This window comes from Cynoglossus semilaevis, chromosome 14 (assembly GCF_000523025.1).
Source record: "Cynoglossus semilaevis isolate Cse_v1.0 chromosome 14, Cse_v1.0, whole genome shotgun sequence".
NCBI classification, from domain to species: domain Eukaryota; kingdom Metazoa; phylum Chordata; class Actinopteri; order Pleuronectiformes; family Cynoglossidae; genus Cynoglossus; species Cynoglossus semilaevis.
The window spans coordinates 6,982,306-6,999,941 of NC_024320.1; the positions used below are offsets into that span (position 1 = coordinate 6,982,306).

General features: G+C 40.3%; 1 protein-coding gene across 1 annotated transcript in view; it reads right to left on the minus strand.

The window, feature by feature from the left end:
* The window catches only part of LOC103389405 (transmembrane protein 132C), a 102,707-nt gene extending 86,998 nt beyond the window's left edge, over positions 1 to 15,709 (minus strand). Inside the window, exon 1 of the mRNA XM_025062031.1 lies at positions 14,685 to 15,709. Coding sequence (XP_024917799.1) covers positions 14,685 to 15,481 — 797 coding nt within the window. The 5' untranslated portion in view covers positions 15,482 to 15,709. The remainder of the gene's footprint in view (positions 1 to 14,684) is intronic.
* Positions 15,710 to 17,636: the final 1,927 nt, after the last annotated feature.

Here is a 17,636-nt window from a genome sequence, read left to right on the forward strand (position 1 = left end):
TGTTCTTTGTGGGGTAATCATGGGCTCACACTCACCTGTTGTTAATTAGCTTCACTTGTGTCACCTGGTGTTCCCTGTGTATATATACCCCTCTCCCTCACTCTGTTGGGGTTGGATCATTGTGATTGTGACTGTGTGTTGGATCAGTGGGTTAGATCTTCGTGTTTGTGAGTTTCCTACTCTGTGTTTCCTCGTGTTCCAAAGAGAATTCCATGCCTGTTATTTCTTCGTGTTTTGTTAATTTGGACTTTGTAAATAAAACTACCTGCATCAGAAAGAGTCTCTCCAGTACTGCATTTGGGTCCTGTCTGCTACCTGCGATGCTCGCACATGACATAGATAGATAGATAGATAGATGGATAGCATGTATGTGCCCCATGGGGTTTTCTTAAAGTCATAACTAGTTTTAGTCTGTAATATTGATGGTAAAGATCAAGTCCAGATACAGTTCTATACCGAGGTGGTTCAACTCTACTTATAAATGAATGACTGTCAGTTTCTTTCTTCAGTTCTTTTATCTTTCATTTCATCTTTTATCCCTTCTTTATCTTCTGCAGCCCACAGTACTGCCACCAAGAAGAGCACACACACACACACACACACACACAATCAGTACAAACATACAGGGTGAACAGTGTGTTGACACACCAGCAGTCATCAACTGTGATTTCTTTTTTTCTTTTTTTTTTTACTCAGTCTGCACATACACTGATATGTAGACTCCAAGCCCCCGAGCAGATCAAGGCTTATCCACCCACAGTGGTGGTAGACCCACGAAGTACCAGCTTATATCTGCAGATCAATGGCCAGCTATGGCCACACTGACCCACAACTACACAACCAAACTCCCAGTCGAAGGCACGGCTTACAGCTGACTGCTGAATATTCTATCACTCTAATGATTCTGTACAGTTTTTTTTCTTCTTTCTATTGCTCTTCACTGCTTTCTCCAGGTCCTTGTCACTGCCTGTGTTTTCTCCATCGCTGCCTTAGCTCTGTTCTTTTGCTAGCAGGCATCCTGTTCTGGGAATAAAGGCTAAGCTCATAAAAGAGCCATATTTCTGGAGGAGCAGGAGGTAAATTTTAACACCCTGTTACGTCTCCATTATTCCCCTGTGGCTGCCAAAGGGTTTTGAACGTGTGTTAAAGGGTGTTACTGTCATGTTGCAACATGTGGTCTTTCGTTCAGGCATAAAGATGTCACCTTTGGCAATTACCGCTGGGTGAAACAAACNTGGGGGGGGGGGTAAATCAGTCAATCAACAATAGTAATAAGGTGGACAACAGCCACAGTAATGATACATTCAACTCATGATACGATTTTATCACTTTTTTAAAAAACCAAATGAGCTCCAGACAAATGATCACCAAATACAATAGAACACATAACCAATGTATTGTAGGCACATACCGCTACTTAAGGTACTATGTGTAGTCTCATGGTATGATCAATGACTTTTGGAGATAACACAGCCTACAGTTAAGGATCTTAACCCAGTGTCTAGTGGACCTAAGATCTCTAAGGGCGGGCATACACTGTACGGTTTTTGAAAATCAGGTCGTTGATACCATTAAACACTGTACAAGTGATGTACAGACAAAGCTTACGATTTATGTAATCACACTGTACAGCTCACACTGTGAGAAAAAAGGCCCGTCGCCCCCTGCTGACTGTCCTGTCTTTTGACTGTTGGCAATAAAGATTTGAAAGCTCCGACGCTGGTTATTAGCAACATGCTATTCAAAAAGAAGAAGGCTGCCATTATGATTGCTGCGATACTGTGCGCTTAAAATTCCAAAAAGAAGAGGCGCCAGCGCATCTGGAGTCGGAGATGGCTCAATAAACGTGGACAGTACATTTATTGTTTATTTATTATTTATTGTTCATTACGTTTATTGTGGACAGTGCTACAGCTCTATCAATCCCGCCTCCATATTTTTATGCCACTGGGTCAAAAACGGGCTACAATCGTACAGTGTATGCCCGCAACACAATCACACCAACCAATGCTCCAACCTATGTTATATTCTGCAGTTGTAGCCTAACCCTAACCCTTTTTTTCAATGTTTGTCAATCTATAAAGCTTTTCCTTAAGGTTAAAAATCACACTCATTTAGAATAATTCTGGTGTATTCACAGTCCTCCTTGGCTTAGCTGCTCGCTACTTTTTTTTTTTTGTCTCCTAGCGTCTGGCTGGGCACATCTCGTTTCAGCCATATTTTCTGCATATCACCTTGCTGCCATTAGCCGTTCCTTCCATCCACTCTCCATAATGTTTCCCATCAGTCTCTATTCTTCAGTCTCAATCAATCCCACTTAATGTCCCTTCGAGGTGGCAATCAAGGAAATGTAGACCTCGCTGTCCTCTTCCATCCTACTACTTTTTGTTCCGGCTGCCAATCCTGAAATTCCAGATGGCGTTCAATCCTGCCGCCGAAGCGTTTTCCTGACTGGCTTGAATGTATGCTGTCAGTGCATCAAAAGACTCATGTATCCATTTGTAGATTCACATAAAATAGTCTGAAAATTGAAATTTGCATGTACCCATAAATTTCAGTGAGTTGGTAATCTTCGGCATGCCTGACCACTGAAGCCAATCAGAAATCACTCTGAACTTAGAGCAAAGAAATGTGGCCAAAATATGTCTCAGATCAACACCCAGGACGAACCTGGTGCACATACTGTAACACCCACTTTTGGCCCCAAATACGGTGTAGCGGGATTGCACTAGCTGCCACATGTCTTCCAAAAGTGGTCAACAAATCAGGTCTGGCTCATGTATATGCTACTTTAGGTGAGGAGAAACTGACAAGAAACTGCCAACAGCTCGGAGTGTTTGCCCCAAAAGGCCAATATTTGTGTGAAGGAATCAGTCCACACTGGCTCCTAACCATTTCATCTGTGCTGGTGCGTAGCAGAAGGAGACCATGTGACCTGGGCTGACATAAGTGCAGCAGTGCTTTATATTAAAAAAGACAAAACTGAATCACATACCAGAGCCCTGTCATATTCGCGGTGTATTTGCGGCTGTGCCCGCTCAGTGACTTTGTGTGCTGTCTATAATGTTAGTAACACGTTGGATCTGACTCAGACTCCTCTGCATAATCATGTGGATTCCATGTCAAGGTGAATCTCGGCGAGTGTTGGCCGATGTGTACGTAGTGCACCTCCTGCCAGTGCGCCCAGCTGCCTGCCGCTCTCTCAGTTTCTGCCATTCATTAGCATCCGCCCACTCCGCATTAGCAAACCCTTAACTGCCCTTTCCACTCACTCACTCAGTCACTCAGAGGGGGGCAAGTTCCTGCTTTACATCAGCCACTAAAACAAGACACTGATGTAAGCTGTTACACAGTGTATTTTGACTGGAGACAGCTAAAGCAGACAGGGAGAAAATATATGCAGCCAGTCAACAGAAACAGAGAAAACTGACTAGAACAGATAACAGCAGGCCAAACACCATTATCAGATATTTCTTCCACTATGCACATACAAATGTGTACTTTTTAGAGTAATGGTTCTTTAGTTTGTCGCTTTCCTTTTCTAAGCAAAACCGTGTTTGCCTTTAAATGTCAAGTGGCGTCGAAGTTCCCTTTCTGTGTTTTCACACAGATTAAAGTCGGAAGCTTTGGCAAGTGCAGGGTTTTTTGCTGTCAGGCAATTCACAAATCTTTTTCAAATTTGAATTAACTTGCAGACGACTAATCCTGGTTTGTCTATTTTGGCTTTTGTCTCTTCCATCCTCTCCCTTTGTTTACTGCTCATCCCACTGACTTTTTCAGTCTTTTCATATCCAAAAGCAGTTTCTTATAAAAAGCTGGGATGAGGTTTTGTGGCCGCCTGTCAGTTTTCCAAAACGGGCTACCAGAATATTTCATCATCTCTTTTCTCCTCTTGCTTTTTATTTCATTGCCTAAAATTCCCATTACAAATATGCATGATGCTAAGTTTGGGTTACAGCTGTCAAGACTGTGGGATCAAACACATTTATTGCTCTTAGGGCTAGGGACAGACACTGAGGGAAAGGGAGGGTGGAACATGGATGTATTAAATGAATATTGTTTCATTCATAAGAATATTCTGGACAGTTTATTACAATTAAAATAACAAACACTGTTCACACTCACATTCAAAACCACCGATAATCCTAATCCTGCATGTTGTTGTACTGTCAAAAAAGAACCAGGTCATTTAAAAAAACACACACACATGCCCACACACACATGGAGGACTAGGAAACACAACAGAAAAAGGTGAGGGATTAGTAAGGCAAGCAAACTACCCATATCTGCCACAGTGTGGCCCTGTTATCTTGTTTTGTTTTGTTTTTTTGTTTTTTTGCTGTAATTTTGAACACGTCTTTTTTTTTTTTTTTGCTGTAATTTTGAACACGTGGTACAATGACATGAACATCAACCTGTTATATTTGACTGGGGGTAAACTGGGTCAACTTCTACCCAGCTTACCCAGCTAGGCTCTAAATCTGTGAAAATGTGTCAAACTCAAGACCTGCGGGTAGAATGTGGCCCACCAAGTCATTCTGTGTGGCCCACAGGAGCAGAGATCTACTCTGTGTGTTTAAGGACGAGCAGCGCGACCTCATCAACTTTATCCAAAACCTGACTCTAGTCGTCTCTAATAGTCCTGAACAGAGATTTGTTTGTGGTGTAATGTTTGTAATTACCTTGGAAAGTTTAAACGTATGATTTGAATGTGAGTCTCTACACCGGATAATTTTTTTTTTTTTTTTACTAAGGCACTCCCAGTGGCAGCCTGTGTTGGTTGCAGATATAAATTTCCCTAGTGTGGGACAAATAAAGGACTATTATTATTAGTAGTAGTAGTAGTAGTAGTAGTAGTATGTACAATATTTGTTATGGAGTAGTTGCCTCTTTAGTCTTCCAGTTCCAACTGGCCTTCTGGCCAGCTGTATTGCTGGTGATTGTCACGGTGAAGAGTTCAGCCCCTTTGACATTTACTCAAATTATTTTGATTTTAAATAATCGAAGAAAACCCCAATATAAAATAAGGGTCCAAATACCAATGGGTGAGTTTCAAACCCAGATCTGGAGGCAGGCGAGGTCTACCGCTGCACCATTAGTTATTATTGTCTCCCATTAGAACCAATGATCTTCTAACAAACAATTCCACTGCCAAGGTTTAGAAATGTCTGAAACATTTAGATGGAGCAGAAACACGGTCAGCCTGCAGAGCTTTTTCTACCTGAACTCCCCCACTAACTAATCCCAGCCTGTTTGTCACCACCTCAGGACCCACATACATCATCTTTAGGGCCGCAGCTCTCGGTACCTCTGGTGCACAGAAGTTCCTAACAGTGTGATAACTTATGGAAATGCATCAGCAGTTTTCCTAGGGGTTCACGACAGGGTCATTAAGTCAGTACCTCAGTAGGTCTCTGATCAAACGCAACAGTTTCATTTTTAGTGCAGAGCTGCGTCTCACTTGACTCTTTTTATGTTTTCAGGTGAGATTTTCAGATAGCGAGGCCGACGCCTCTTCAAATGCTGCACAGTGCACTGGGGAAACAATTGCTGTAATGGCAGTCAGGTGAAATGAGGTTCATTTCCACAGCCTGGTGTTCACACTGCAGCACACACGTGGCCCACACTTATTCAAAGAAGTACACATTTACAAAGCCACCGTTTGTGGAAGTCACGTCATTGGGGCGTTAGGCACACACACACACACACACACACTCCGTGTTGATTTATTTCTAAACATGACTCTGTACTCTTGTCTGTACCTTGGGAGAAATTGGTGCCTGTAAATGTAATGGACAGTAAAATCTGAGCACCTCATTATATTTAATAGCAAACTAGTAGCACACACTCAAGGACAACGTGAGTATATGAGTCTTAGCCCTGTGTGTGCATTCAAAACGCCACGACAGACGTGGCTGCTGAGTTCAGCACAACTTAATGATTGGGGAAGAAATAGAGGCTTCCAAAGCTGGAGATTATTTAATGTCGATGAATAAAACTGCAACTAATGTTCATTTATGTATTTTCATTTTACACTAATGTAGTTTTTGGATCAGTTGATAAAGCTTTTAATCCAGTGGTCTCCAACAACTGGGTCACAGACAGATACCGGGACATGTATTGTACATTACCCGGCCACAAAGAAAAAAAAAAGAACTTGTTATACAGTGGAATATTTTTTAATATTGTTTGAAAAATCAGCTGTTGACCAAAATGAAAGTGAATTTAGTGTCAAACTTGGAATACGGGTTGTCATTGCATCAGGTGATCTGTCCTTCTGACCTGTCTTTTGTTGTGTTTTTTGAATGGAAAAGGCAGAAATATATATTTTTATTTTATTATTAACAAAGTTAGTTAAGGGCTGCATGCATCATACAATATATGGAACTAAAATGATAATGTCATATACAAAAATCCTAAAATTGATTTATTTTTATCAACAAAGACTGAATGTAATTTTGATCTCTATACATTTTTGCATTTCATTTTTTATAATTGATGTTTGCGTTGTAGTTGTAATTTATTGTTATTGTTTTAACACACCAACCAAACATTCGCATTTCATTTTTTATAATTGATGTTTGTAGTTGTAATTTATTGTTACTGTTTTAACACACCAACCAAACATTTACTTTCAAAAATGTAATGCAAGTAAATTTTGTGCAACTATTTCACATGAAAATTAAAGATTTGATGAGAACATTAATTTCCACATAATACATTTACTGTGCCAATCCTGTAATTATTATTAAGGCAAAAAAATTCCTAAAAATAAATGGTGGGAAGTTCATTATTCTTGTGGAAATTATACACTGTATTGTTTTAATCGGCCTGTGAACTGGTTAAAGGGAGCACTGATGTTCGATGAGAGGCTCTGTTCACTTCCCACCTTCGTTTCGTCTGAACTGTGCATATCTACAGTAATTCACTGGAACAGTCACACAGGGCCCTTCTCGTGGGAAGACTCACTACAGCTCCCCTCGTTCTCTCTGCTACGCTTGGAAAAAAAGGCCTGCAAGACATTCACAAGTTCAAAGAAAGCAGAGAGAGAAACCGAATCGACCTCTGGCCCTGTCAGTACTGCCAGTCTTGGAGGCATATGTCACTCAGGACGCTACGGCTCATGCCTATGACCCTTTGCAGAGCTGCTGGACCACAAAAAAAGAAAAAAAATATCCCCATGAGAATCGTAGCATCTCCGAAGGCAGACAAGACAGAATTAGTGATGTGAATAGAAAAAAAAAGTCAAGACAGCAACAGGAAAGTGTTTGTGTGTGTGTGATACCTCCTGTGCTGCCCATGTTCAAAAAATTCATCAGTGTGGACAGGAAATCAGGGGAGGAAAAAAAGTGATTGAAAATCATTATGGTAGAAAATACAAAGATTCAAATGACTTGCTGCAGGGAAGCAGTGATTGCTTTGTGGTGACAGGGTTCATCAGAGAGTGGAATTTGCATAGTAAACAGTCTCCCTAGGCCGCAAATCACTAATTACTTATTAGCGAGTGAATGAGTGCTTTCAAAGTAAACACCAACGAGCGGAGCTGAAGAAAAAAAAGTGGTGAAAAATGCTGGGGAGAAAAGGAAGAGGAAGGTAAGATGGGACTGAACTTTACAAAATGTGTCTAAAATTGGACACGCTTCAAATTAAAGACAGTGGTTCTCTGAAGAGCACTCAGTAAAAGAACATGATGGAGGAGCAGAACCCATGTACTGCAAGAGAAAGGTTAAAAAACGCACGGAACCAAGACATGGCGGCAGACAGAGTACAAGAAAAAGCACAGATAAATACAGGAATTGAAACAGAGAGACAACACACCTATCTGGGGTGACCTTTACTGAGGACTGAATCACAGGAAGTGCAGTCAAGATAAGGTGAATCCACTGAGGACGGCGTCTTTATTCCAACCTTTTCTACCGCTGATATTTCTGCAAACAAAGGCCAGCAAAGGTTCCCCGACCTGTCGACCTGGACTGTAACAGGAACCTGAATCTGTCTGTGGGAAACACGACTGGGTCACCAGAACACAAACGTCCTGTTGTATCTGTCCGCAGCTCCAAAACCATGTTGACTATTAGAAGGTGATGATGTGGAAATGAAGGATGAAGGAATCTCCGCAGACACTGACTTGTTTGTGTAAAGAGAGTTTATTACAAAGAAGCATCAAATCGGGCGCCGTGGTCTGCCTGGAGAACACTCAAAGCCAATGTGGAATCCTCTGACTAAAACATCCCCAATACACCACCTAGTGGCCTTCGTGAAAGAGAGGTAGAACATATGGTTCATGTTTACAAACCTCAGCTCACGCAGTAAGGTACCATCCGCCTATCTTTCCAACTTTTTTACGAATGGAACTTTAAAAAACATCAAGTCAAACACAACTGAAATACATAAAAGGTTCAGACTCAGACTCAGCACGACGTGTTCAAGTCGAACATACCAAACCCTTACAGGGACTTCCAGACAGAACAGTCCACAGATGAATCCATGGGCATCAAACCTGCGTCCGTTCACCGGAGGAATAACGACCAAACAGGTGTTGTTTGGCTGAAACCCTGGTGTGAAATCTCACACCTTTTATAAGCACTCTCTCAGAAACATGAAAAATGTGTTTGCATTCATCAGCAGCACTCCTCCCGGTGGGGAATATGGTGCATTGTTTAGTCAAAAATTACAATTCAATTGGGGCAATTTTTCATGTTAAAAAGCTGTTTAATTTGTGCAGGGGGATTATTTTTTTCTTTCCATTTGCATGTTGAATGAGAAGCAGCAACTGAATGCTCTCCAAACCTGCTAAACTGTACTCTCCCTGGCTAATGAGGCAGCGTGCTGGGAATGACTGATTCCAGCGGGAGTCTTTAAAACACCCCATGACTTTACATTTGGCACTGCGCAGGTTCATGCGTGCATGTGTGTGTCAATATGTAATGAGAGCATTATGTGAATTAATTGTACATGACTGCTCGTCAACAAATGCCCGTGGAGTTTTTTTAATGGGAGCCGGGGATTACATCCTGCAATTAAAATCAAATCATTATATTGAATTGATATTCAAATGAATAAGATTACAATTTATTTCACCACAAGTGGTCTATTTACAAAAACTCTATACTGGAAAATGAGCTTCTTCCTTCAAAAATTAAATGAAAATTATCACCTGTATAGTTGTTAAATTGTTTTTGTACAAAAACTACAAAACTACAAAAGTAGTTTTTTGTTCTACGATCATCTACCAAACCTGAAGTGGAAAAACCTTAATAATAACGTTGTTGCCTTATACAGTACAAGTACCGTTGTTTATAAAGTAGAGGGCGGGGCCCATTCCTTGGGGTCACAGAGCTATTGTACGGGCGAGGAGGCGGCAGCAGGCACATAAATTTCAATATCACCATTTTCTTTATTTTGTGCCACAGAGGGGACTATGCACTAATTTGTTATTTTATTTCCTTTGTTCAGTGAGAACAGCACTCTTGTAGGAAGTACATTGTTTTTGAATAAAGTTCAGTGCAGTTGTGAAACAATAGCTGTGAATACTTCTGCCACTGAAAATAAATGCTCCCTGATATTATTGAAATGTAAACGCATTTCCAACTCATGAGTTATGTTCTGGTTATTCATTCATTTATCGTCCACAGTTCAATTCTTTTTATAGTGGCAGTGGAGCCAAAGGGTGGCGTCAGACCTTAGCCAAATATAGAGATGTGTCATCTGTATATAAAGTGATATTTGTCAAACTAGATTCACACGCATTGCGTTTTACCGTATAAAGGTGAAGTATATTAAATTTGTTTTATAGATCAGGCTTACTCTGTAATGTGGTTTTTCAACTCAAAACTTTTTCAAGACCAAAAACTAAAGGAGAAGACGGAGGAAAACATCAATAGAGCAACTGCCTGGAGAAAAATGATGGATTAAATATTCAGATAAATCAAATGACATAGACGCATGAGGGCCTGCTTACTGTGTACAATACTCAGAGTGAAGGCAGACTATAAATCACCGCTCACACAACTGCTGCTTTAAACTGAAGATCATTAGACCTCGTCAGGACATCGCTGCCTTCACCTTCGATTATGTTTGAAGTAACAATCTTCTGTGTAGTGAACATGAAAAAACAGTGAAATTCTGCCCGGGCTACCGAAGGGTTACTTCGAACTATTTAATTTAATTGGAAATAAAATATTATATTACCATTGTATGATTCATGATATTGTAGCTTCATAAAAATTAACTTAAAGGTAGAGCAGTACTTAAATTTATGAAGCCAGAATCCAATAAAACAAAAATGTGTAAAACTTTACTCTAATCACCGACTTTTACTTTTATTTGATAAGACAATTCTCTCCTATCCAGTCTTGTTAAACTGCACATTTCATTAGAGTAATTAATGATGTTAAAGATTTTTGAAAATATAGCGATATAACGATATAAAGTTTTTCCCTCAGTAAAGTGTAGAGTACAAGTACAATCATGTATCGTCTATTAGTCACAAGTTGCGAGATATATTTGTCTCAGAACCAGTCCGAGGTGTGGAAGGTTAGAATTGGACAAAGGTCAGAAGACATAGTGTGAGTGACTCTGTACAACTAAACAGAGTCAACTCCACAAATCACAGGTGGTGGAAGAAACGCATTAAAGGCCATTGAAATGTATACTGGGAACATATTGACGGGCAGAACCCTGGTGTTCAAACATATGAACTGAGAATATTCAGTGCATGACAACAATTACAGCCGCCTGAGGCAGACTGAACAACAGCATTTGAATTAAAACCACGTTTGGGGCCAATGGAAGACTTCAAAGCAGTGGTTTTGAAACAATCCAGCCTCAGGACCCTGCAACACATCATTGTTTGGGAGTGAGAAATGAATGCATGGTTTCACATATTTTTATGTAAAATGTTTGATTTTTGAAGAAATATAATAGTTTCAAAACATTCTCTGTGCTAGCTTTGTCTATTTGTTAAAATAAAAAAACAGCCACTAATTGATCATTTGAAATTGAAAAAAAACAACCATGAAAAGTCCAGTGTGTATGTTTAAATATGCCGTCTATGGAGGGTTTTTTTTTCTTCCTTTCCTTTGTGTACGAATGTGCACATTAACGAGCCAACCTTGAATGTTCTGCGGGTGCCGGAATTTTCTTTTTCACAGTTTTAGTAAATAATAGTGAATACAAGCTCATTAACAGGAGAGGAAGTAGATATAATAGTCAAAACATCAGGAAAAGTTATACTAGCGTATAACTTAGCATATAACATGCTAACATATTAGCATTAGCACAGGTACTAATGGAAGCTCGGTGGATGTAGAGTTTAATTCAAAACAATATTATTACAAATATAATTTTGGTTGTAGAACTTCAACTAAGTGTATTTATTGTGTCTAGTGAAGTGTGTTGTGCGGTTTTGTAATTTTTAAGATAATCCAAAGAAAAATAAGTTTGTTCTGACGTCTCTTGTTTCATTGATACAGGGACAACATTTATCATCTGTTTGAAAGAAGTAACAAAGGATAAAAGTTCCCATCCGTTTTTCTCCCTGACATCATGGTTCAGTTATTGGTGTATTACGCTGATTTTTCTATCTTCATTTTTGAGCTTTTGTCAAAACAGAATGGTATGCATTCAAAGAGAAGGTGACGTAATGTCAGACACACTTTTATTTGTATTTCATTACTTATTCAACGTTTGGCTGGCATTAAAGAAAGTGTGCTGGGCTTCTGTGAGTTTTTCACGCTGCAGTTCTCTTGCGTTCCATTTTGTGCAGAATAAATATGCCACCTGTTCAGCTGAACCAAAACTCCAGCGTTCTGATCTTTTACAAAACGCAGAGCAGGTGGAAATGTGCGAGAGGAGAGACTGCAGTGGCTACATTTACACAATCAAAAAACACATCAAATATGCTTGCTCATTATCTCTATAATTAACACTACAGACTTTACAGTTGATAGACTTTACATAAATATTATTTACATTCAGTTCAAGCTAGCTTTTGCTAATTTCAGTGTTAATCTCTGTTGTTAGGTTGATTTATTTGGTTCACTGTTTCATCCATTTTGTAAGTTTCTCTCCAAGTCGTGCCTTATTTGCCCTCCATACTGTAGCATTTGTGCAGCCCTTCTGACCTGTGTCTCCCCCCCCCCCCCCCACTCGCTTTAAAAAAATACCTTATTTTTCCTGTTTGTTGACTTTGTTTGAGTAAATCAGCAAAGTCACATGTGTTTATTACTTTGGTTGATTTGCTAACCCCTGCCTTCAGATTAGCATTTGTAGCATTTGTACATTTGCTAGCTTGGTAGGTCATTGTTTTACCAGTTTGATCCCCACCGGCTGTGCTGCGTTTGAGTCCCACCTGTGAACTCTAGCACTCATACAGTCCGCCCCTCACACGTGTAAGTGCAAAGAAAAAGGCAGTGGAAGACAAAATGCCTCCTCTCAATCTTTGGTTTACACTCTTGCTGACAAATGTGATAAACACACACTGGGGACACTAATACTTCATGGGAGTTCATGGGAGAAAACAGTGACACTTTTTGGCAGATTTCCTACCTACCCAGGTTTGACAAATCGCCAAGGCTGTCTGTCACAGCTCCACTCTCAGTCTGCTAACTGTTTCATCTGCCGGGATTTAGATCTCAGACATAAAGGTAGCCTAGTGGAAAAGCATATTCCTTACACCTTCATTTGCTTCAGACGACATGAAGCAATTACAGTCGCTTTGAATGGCAATTTGTATGCGACAGCACTCGGTGTATTAACAGCTACTTTGTTGTTGTTGAGCAATCACAGCAGATAGGTATTTTGCACATCTGAAAGGCAGTTTTGAAGGTAAGAACATGAAAAAAAAAGAATCTTAAATAAGTGAAAGGCATAATTATGGTGCAATCCAGTCCAAACATTCCTCCCACAGACTATTAGATGTGCAATTCAGACGGTGTCTAAAATCTGTCTAATAATCTGCCTCAGAGCCCTGCAGTTATTTGAAAAGCTGCTATAAACACTTACAAAAAAGCTCTAAAAAAATACTTCTCCAAAATTCAAGCCTTGGACAGTTTACTTTTAAGTTTAAGTCCTTTGTATTGAAAACACTGGAAGATGTTTTTTTTTCCTTGAACCACAACCAACAAAGAACTCTTTTGTTTGTGTGGTCTCTTTTCTTTCCTTCTTTTTTAAATCACAGAAATATTAGCTTGACAGAAAGAAACCTCAGGTTTCCTCCAAACCAATATTGTGCAGCGACCTCCATTTTGTCACTCACATCATCAATAACTATATCTTGTTATTAAAAGTTGAAATTTCCACTGTAACAGTAAACTCTATGTGGGAACTATATTTTTTCTGTTCAATATGTACACACAATAAAACAACAGGAATTGTTCGGGACCAATGAAAAGACTGTTTGGAAATAATACTTTCATTTGTGAGATTCTTCTTCTGATCAGTAGATAAATGACTGAAACAAACAGTAACAGAGTAGATGCCTCGCGGCTGCAGAGCAGGACAAACAGTCATGACACTGGAACTTTGAATCATGTATTATCTCCAGTGCTGTTTTATTATTGTGTGATTGTATTCTAATTCTTTCTTTGCTCTTACCTGCTGCTGTGGAACCATGACTTTTTATTGGTGTTTTCTTTGACCTGGGCTGGTACACTGCTCTACTATATGTATGGCTGCGGCCTCCAGGGGGCAATGGATTTGTTCATGACCCTTTTTATCAGGGCTTTAACCAGGGCTGTCAAACTGATACAACTGCATACAACCTGATTAGATGTCAAGTGGTCGGGACCAGTACAATCACAACATAATGTCAATAACAAGTTTGTGTTTTTCCCCTTTTGTTTTTATGCTAATAGGTACAAGTATATCCCCTTTTGTTTTTATGCTAATAGGTAAGTATATATTTATTATTATTTATTGAAATATACAAAAATATTCTGAATATGAACCGTTTGTATTTTTTTTTTTTTTTTTAATTCATCAAGCAGGCCAGATTGAACAGTTTAGTGGGCCAGTTTTGGCCCGGGGATGTCTCTTTGACACTCCTGGCTTTGAACCTTTTTGTCTGGATATGGTGCGCAGTGGTGTTGCTTAAGCACAAACTAATTAATTTAGCATTTCTTCCACAATATTTTGGAAGTGTTGTTATTTCACGTGCGTGTTTTCGTCAATTAAATCAACAAGCCTTTTGAATCATCCCCACTTGAGCAACAATTCTGTGTTTTTTTCTTTTCAACAAGTAGAAGCCAATCAGATTGGTACTGGGCCCTGGATGCCTTTCCCATTCTGCTGTTGTTGACGAATTCTACAACCAGACAAACTTGATATTTTCTAAAGTGCACAGAGCCATGAGAAACAGAAGTGAGCATAAGTAAGAAACTACACCGAAAACTGCCAGCTAGATATAAGATATCAATCACTCCAAGCAAGTTCACAGAACGGTCTTTTTTAAGTTTGTTTTGCAACATTGATGAACTGGGAGGCTTGGAGTTTAGTGTCCTTACCAGGAACATATTTGCATGCTTCCGGATTGAACCACAATGTTCTTGGTAGAAGACCTGTTTTCTAAGCAGGGAACAGCAGTTTCTGTTTATATTTATCAAACATCTCTCAAATCCCTGCTACACAAGTGTTTCAGAGACAGTGGGGTTGAAAAGGAGACGTTAGATATGAAACCTGCTCACCTTAGGGTGAAAATCTGCACCGGGGAGAGCGTGGACAATGCCAGGAATGCTGAGACGGTTTCTCTTTGCCGTATTGGTTTGGAGGGAGCCATCACCACAAAGTTATTGTCCAGTTTGAGCTCTGTCAGTGGCTGTAAAAGCCGGACACTCCCTATCCGCTGCATCGGCGTATGCCCTGCAAAGTAGCCCATCGGTCCCTGCTGCTCTGAGTGAAGAGCGCTGCCTTTTCTTGAATCCTCTGAGCTGCAGTCGCCCACGTCTGTGGTCTGAACCATGTAGTAGAGTTCCACTGGAGTGCCCTGGGCCTGTTCACTGACCCTCTGTCTTCCTGGTCTGATGGTAGGAGGGCTGAACCAGCTAGCCAGAGGCTCCAGCTCTGCAACACATATTCCCAATTCACCTTTTAGCTGACACGTGCCCCGTACTTCTTGAGTCTCGTGGAAGGCAAACATCCTGATGCAGGGGAGCTTGTTGATGGCGCTGTAATCATCCCAATTCCTGCCAGCAATATAGAACAACACCTGAACCTTGGGCCAGCTGGGGTGAATCTGGTCACTGATCATGTAGGTGTGGACCTTCCAGTTGTATGTAAACAGAGGTGGTGTTGATGCAGCTGTTGGCGTTGATGAAGCAGTGAGCGAGGGCGCAGTGAAGGGCCCCGGTGTGGTCTGCAGGAGCTCCAGAGGCACAGGCTGCTGCACAGACAGCGGTCCGTAGCTAGCATTGATGAAGGGCATCTGCCTGGCTTGATGGATGAAGAAGGACTCTGTCCGTGCCTGCAGGCTGGAGTTTCTCATTAAATCCTGGTTGGCTTCCTGCAGGAAGAACACCGACTCAGCGTTTAGGATTCGGTAGCTGACAGGTAGGTAGATTGGCGTGGGGCCGTACCTCTGGAGACCCTCCAGGATCACCTTACTGTTAACCACTGAAAAAAAAAAGAAAAAATGACAATGGAAACTGGTTAATCTTTGGTTCTGTTTAAAAACTCCATACAACTTTGACTAAGATAGTGTATGCTGGGATTTCCTTTAAAATCAAAAACTTAGACACTCACCACTGACTTTAAGTGGTGATTTTATTTGGGAAAGGGGAAGTTACTCTTTTATGATTGAGGTGATATCTTGGTGGAAATGGTATCAGAAGGAGTTAGGTCTTTATAGAGTTAGGTCATTATTGCTGTAAAAACCCCAACAGACGAGAGTTGTCTTTTGATCTGCCTACAGCTACAGGGGCATCTCACAAAGAATACCCTCACAGCACACAGCCTGAGAATGTAAAACCAAGGACCGACATGATTGTTGGAGGAGGGGTTACGTCAGTGGTGTCAAAAATATGGCCCGCGGGCCAAAACTGGCCCCATAGCGGGGTTCGATCTGGTCCACTTGATGAATTTTGAAAGTGAAAGAAAATGCACAAACAAGTTTGTGATGTTTTGTCACATTATATTTTAATTATGAATATTTTAATTAACTTTAACTTATTTGCATTAAAACAGAGTAGACTTATTGTTATTTATAGGTCATTACTGTATGTAATGATTGTACTGGTCCCACTTGACGTCTAATCAACCTGAATGTGGCCCCTGAACCAAAATGAGTTTGAAACCCCTGGGTTAAGTTAGCTCACAAAGATTTGTAGGCAATATACTACATTACATGAAATAAATATACACAGTACAATACTGACCAACTGTACTTTGTACTTAACTTCATCCAACTTCTCACCTGTCTCGCACCATAATATAAATAAACACCCACCTGAAAGTCATGCATAAACTAGCCCTTGCTAAACCCTACAGACAGAAACTGAGACAGACATTAAACATCGGAGGAAAGAAATCATAACCTGGACAGCAGAACTTTTCAAGTTTAACATAACATTTGCATGCATTGCCTGTAACCCGAGGCAATCATGGAAACTCGGCTCCAGTGGGGACAGTAAATGGTATGTTGGAGTCATTTCCATACGCCGCCACTTTTATGAGCAGTGGCTATTATTCAGAGGAATTTGTTTAACTAAATTCAAAACACAGATGTCTTTCTGAGTCGCTTGCTTATCAGACTTGTCCTCCCTTCCCTCACGCTCTCCATCCCTTTCATTATGATGCACAATCTCAATCTGTTTTTCCTCCGTCCTTCAAGTTCTCCTTTCTTGTCTCGTCCCTGCGTTCCTTCTTCCTGTCACTCAAAACTCTGAAGCTGTTAAATATGTAAAGCAAGTCGGTTTTTCCATAAGTGCGTTTACACTAGTAAAATATAAAGTGAAAACGGTGTCCTCTGTCCCCATGTCCAGGAAGGCAGATGAACACACCATTTAAACAAGTCTTGGCTGCAGTGACAGAGCGAAGGGAGTCTCCTGGAAAGTAATCTCACTTTTTCCCTAAGACATTGAACTGGCTGTGGCTTTTAACACTGCAGTCTGATTGATGTCAGATGACTCACTTTATGCATAATTTCTTATTCGCAGAAAGTGGTGCTGCTGTAAAATGAGCAAACGTTAACAGTTCACCCATGGGTTACACAAAAATAAAACTCAGCATTACCGTTTCTATTATTCACTCTTTGATCAAATATTAGCTAATTAGTAATGTATTATTAATCAATTATGTAATAATATATACTCATAAGTATTCAGGTTTGAAATGGGATTTTTTTTTTTTTTTCCACCATCAGGAACAATACTGTATGCACTGCAAGACAAACATCTTGATGCTTTAGAAAGATTTTCATCACCCTGAGAAACCAGGCTCACAATATCAAACATTTAAAGACATAACATCTCTACCAGTGTTGTCAAAGTTGATGTGGACGATTCTTCATTTAAAACGGACAACTCCATTTGTCCACAGATGTGAGTTCCATTATGTGTGTTCTGGCTGTGTAGTATTTTTGAGGACCCATTACTCAACAGCTGGCTCTAAACTTCCCCGTACAACTGCATCTGACCTTGCAC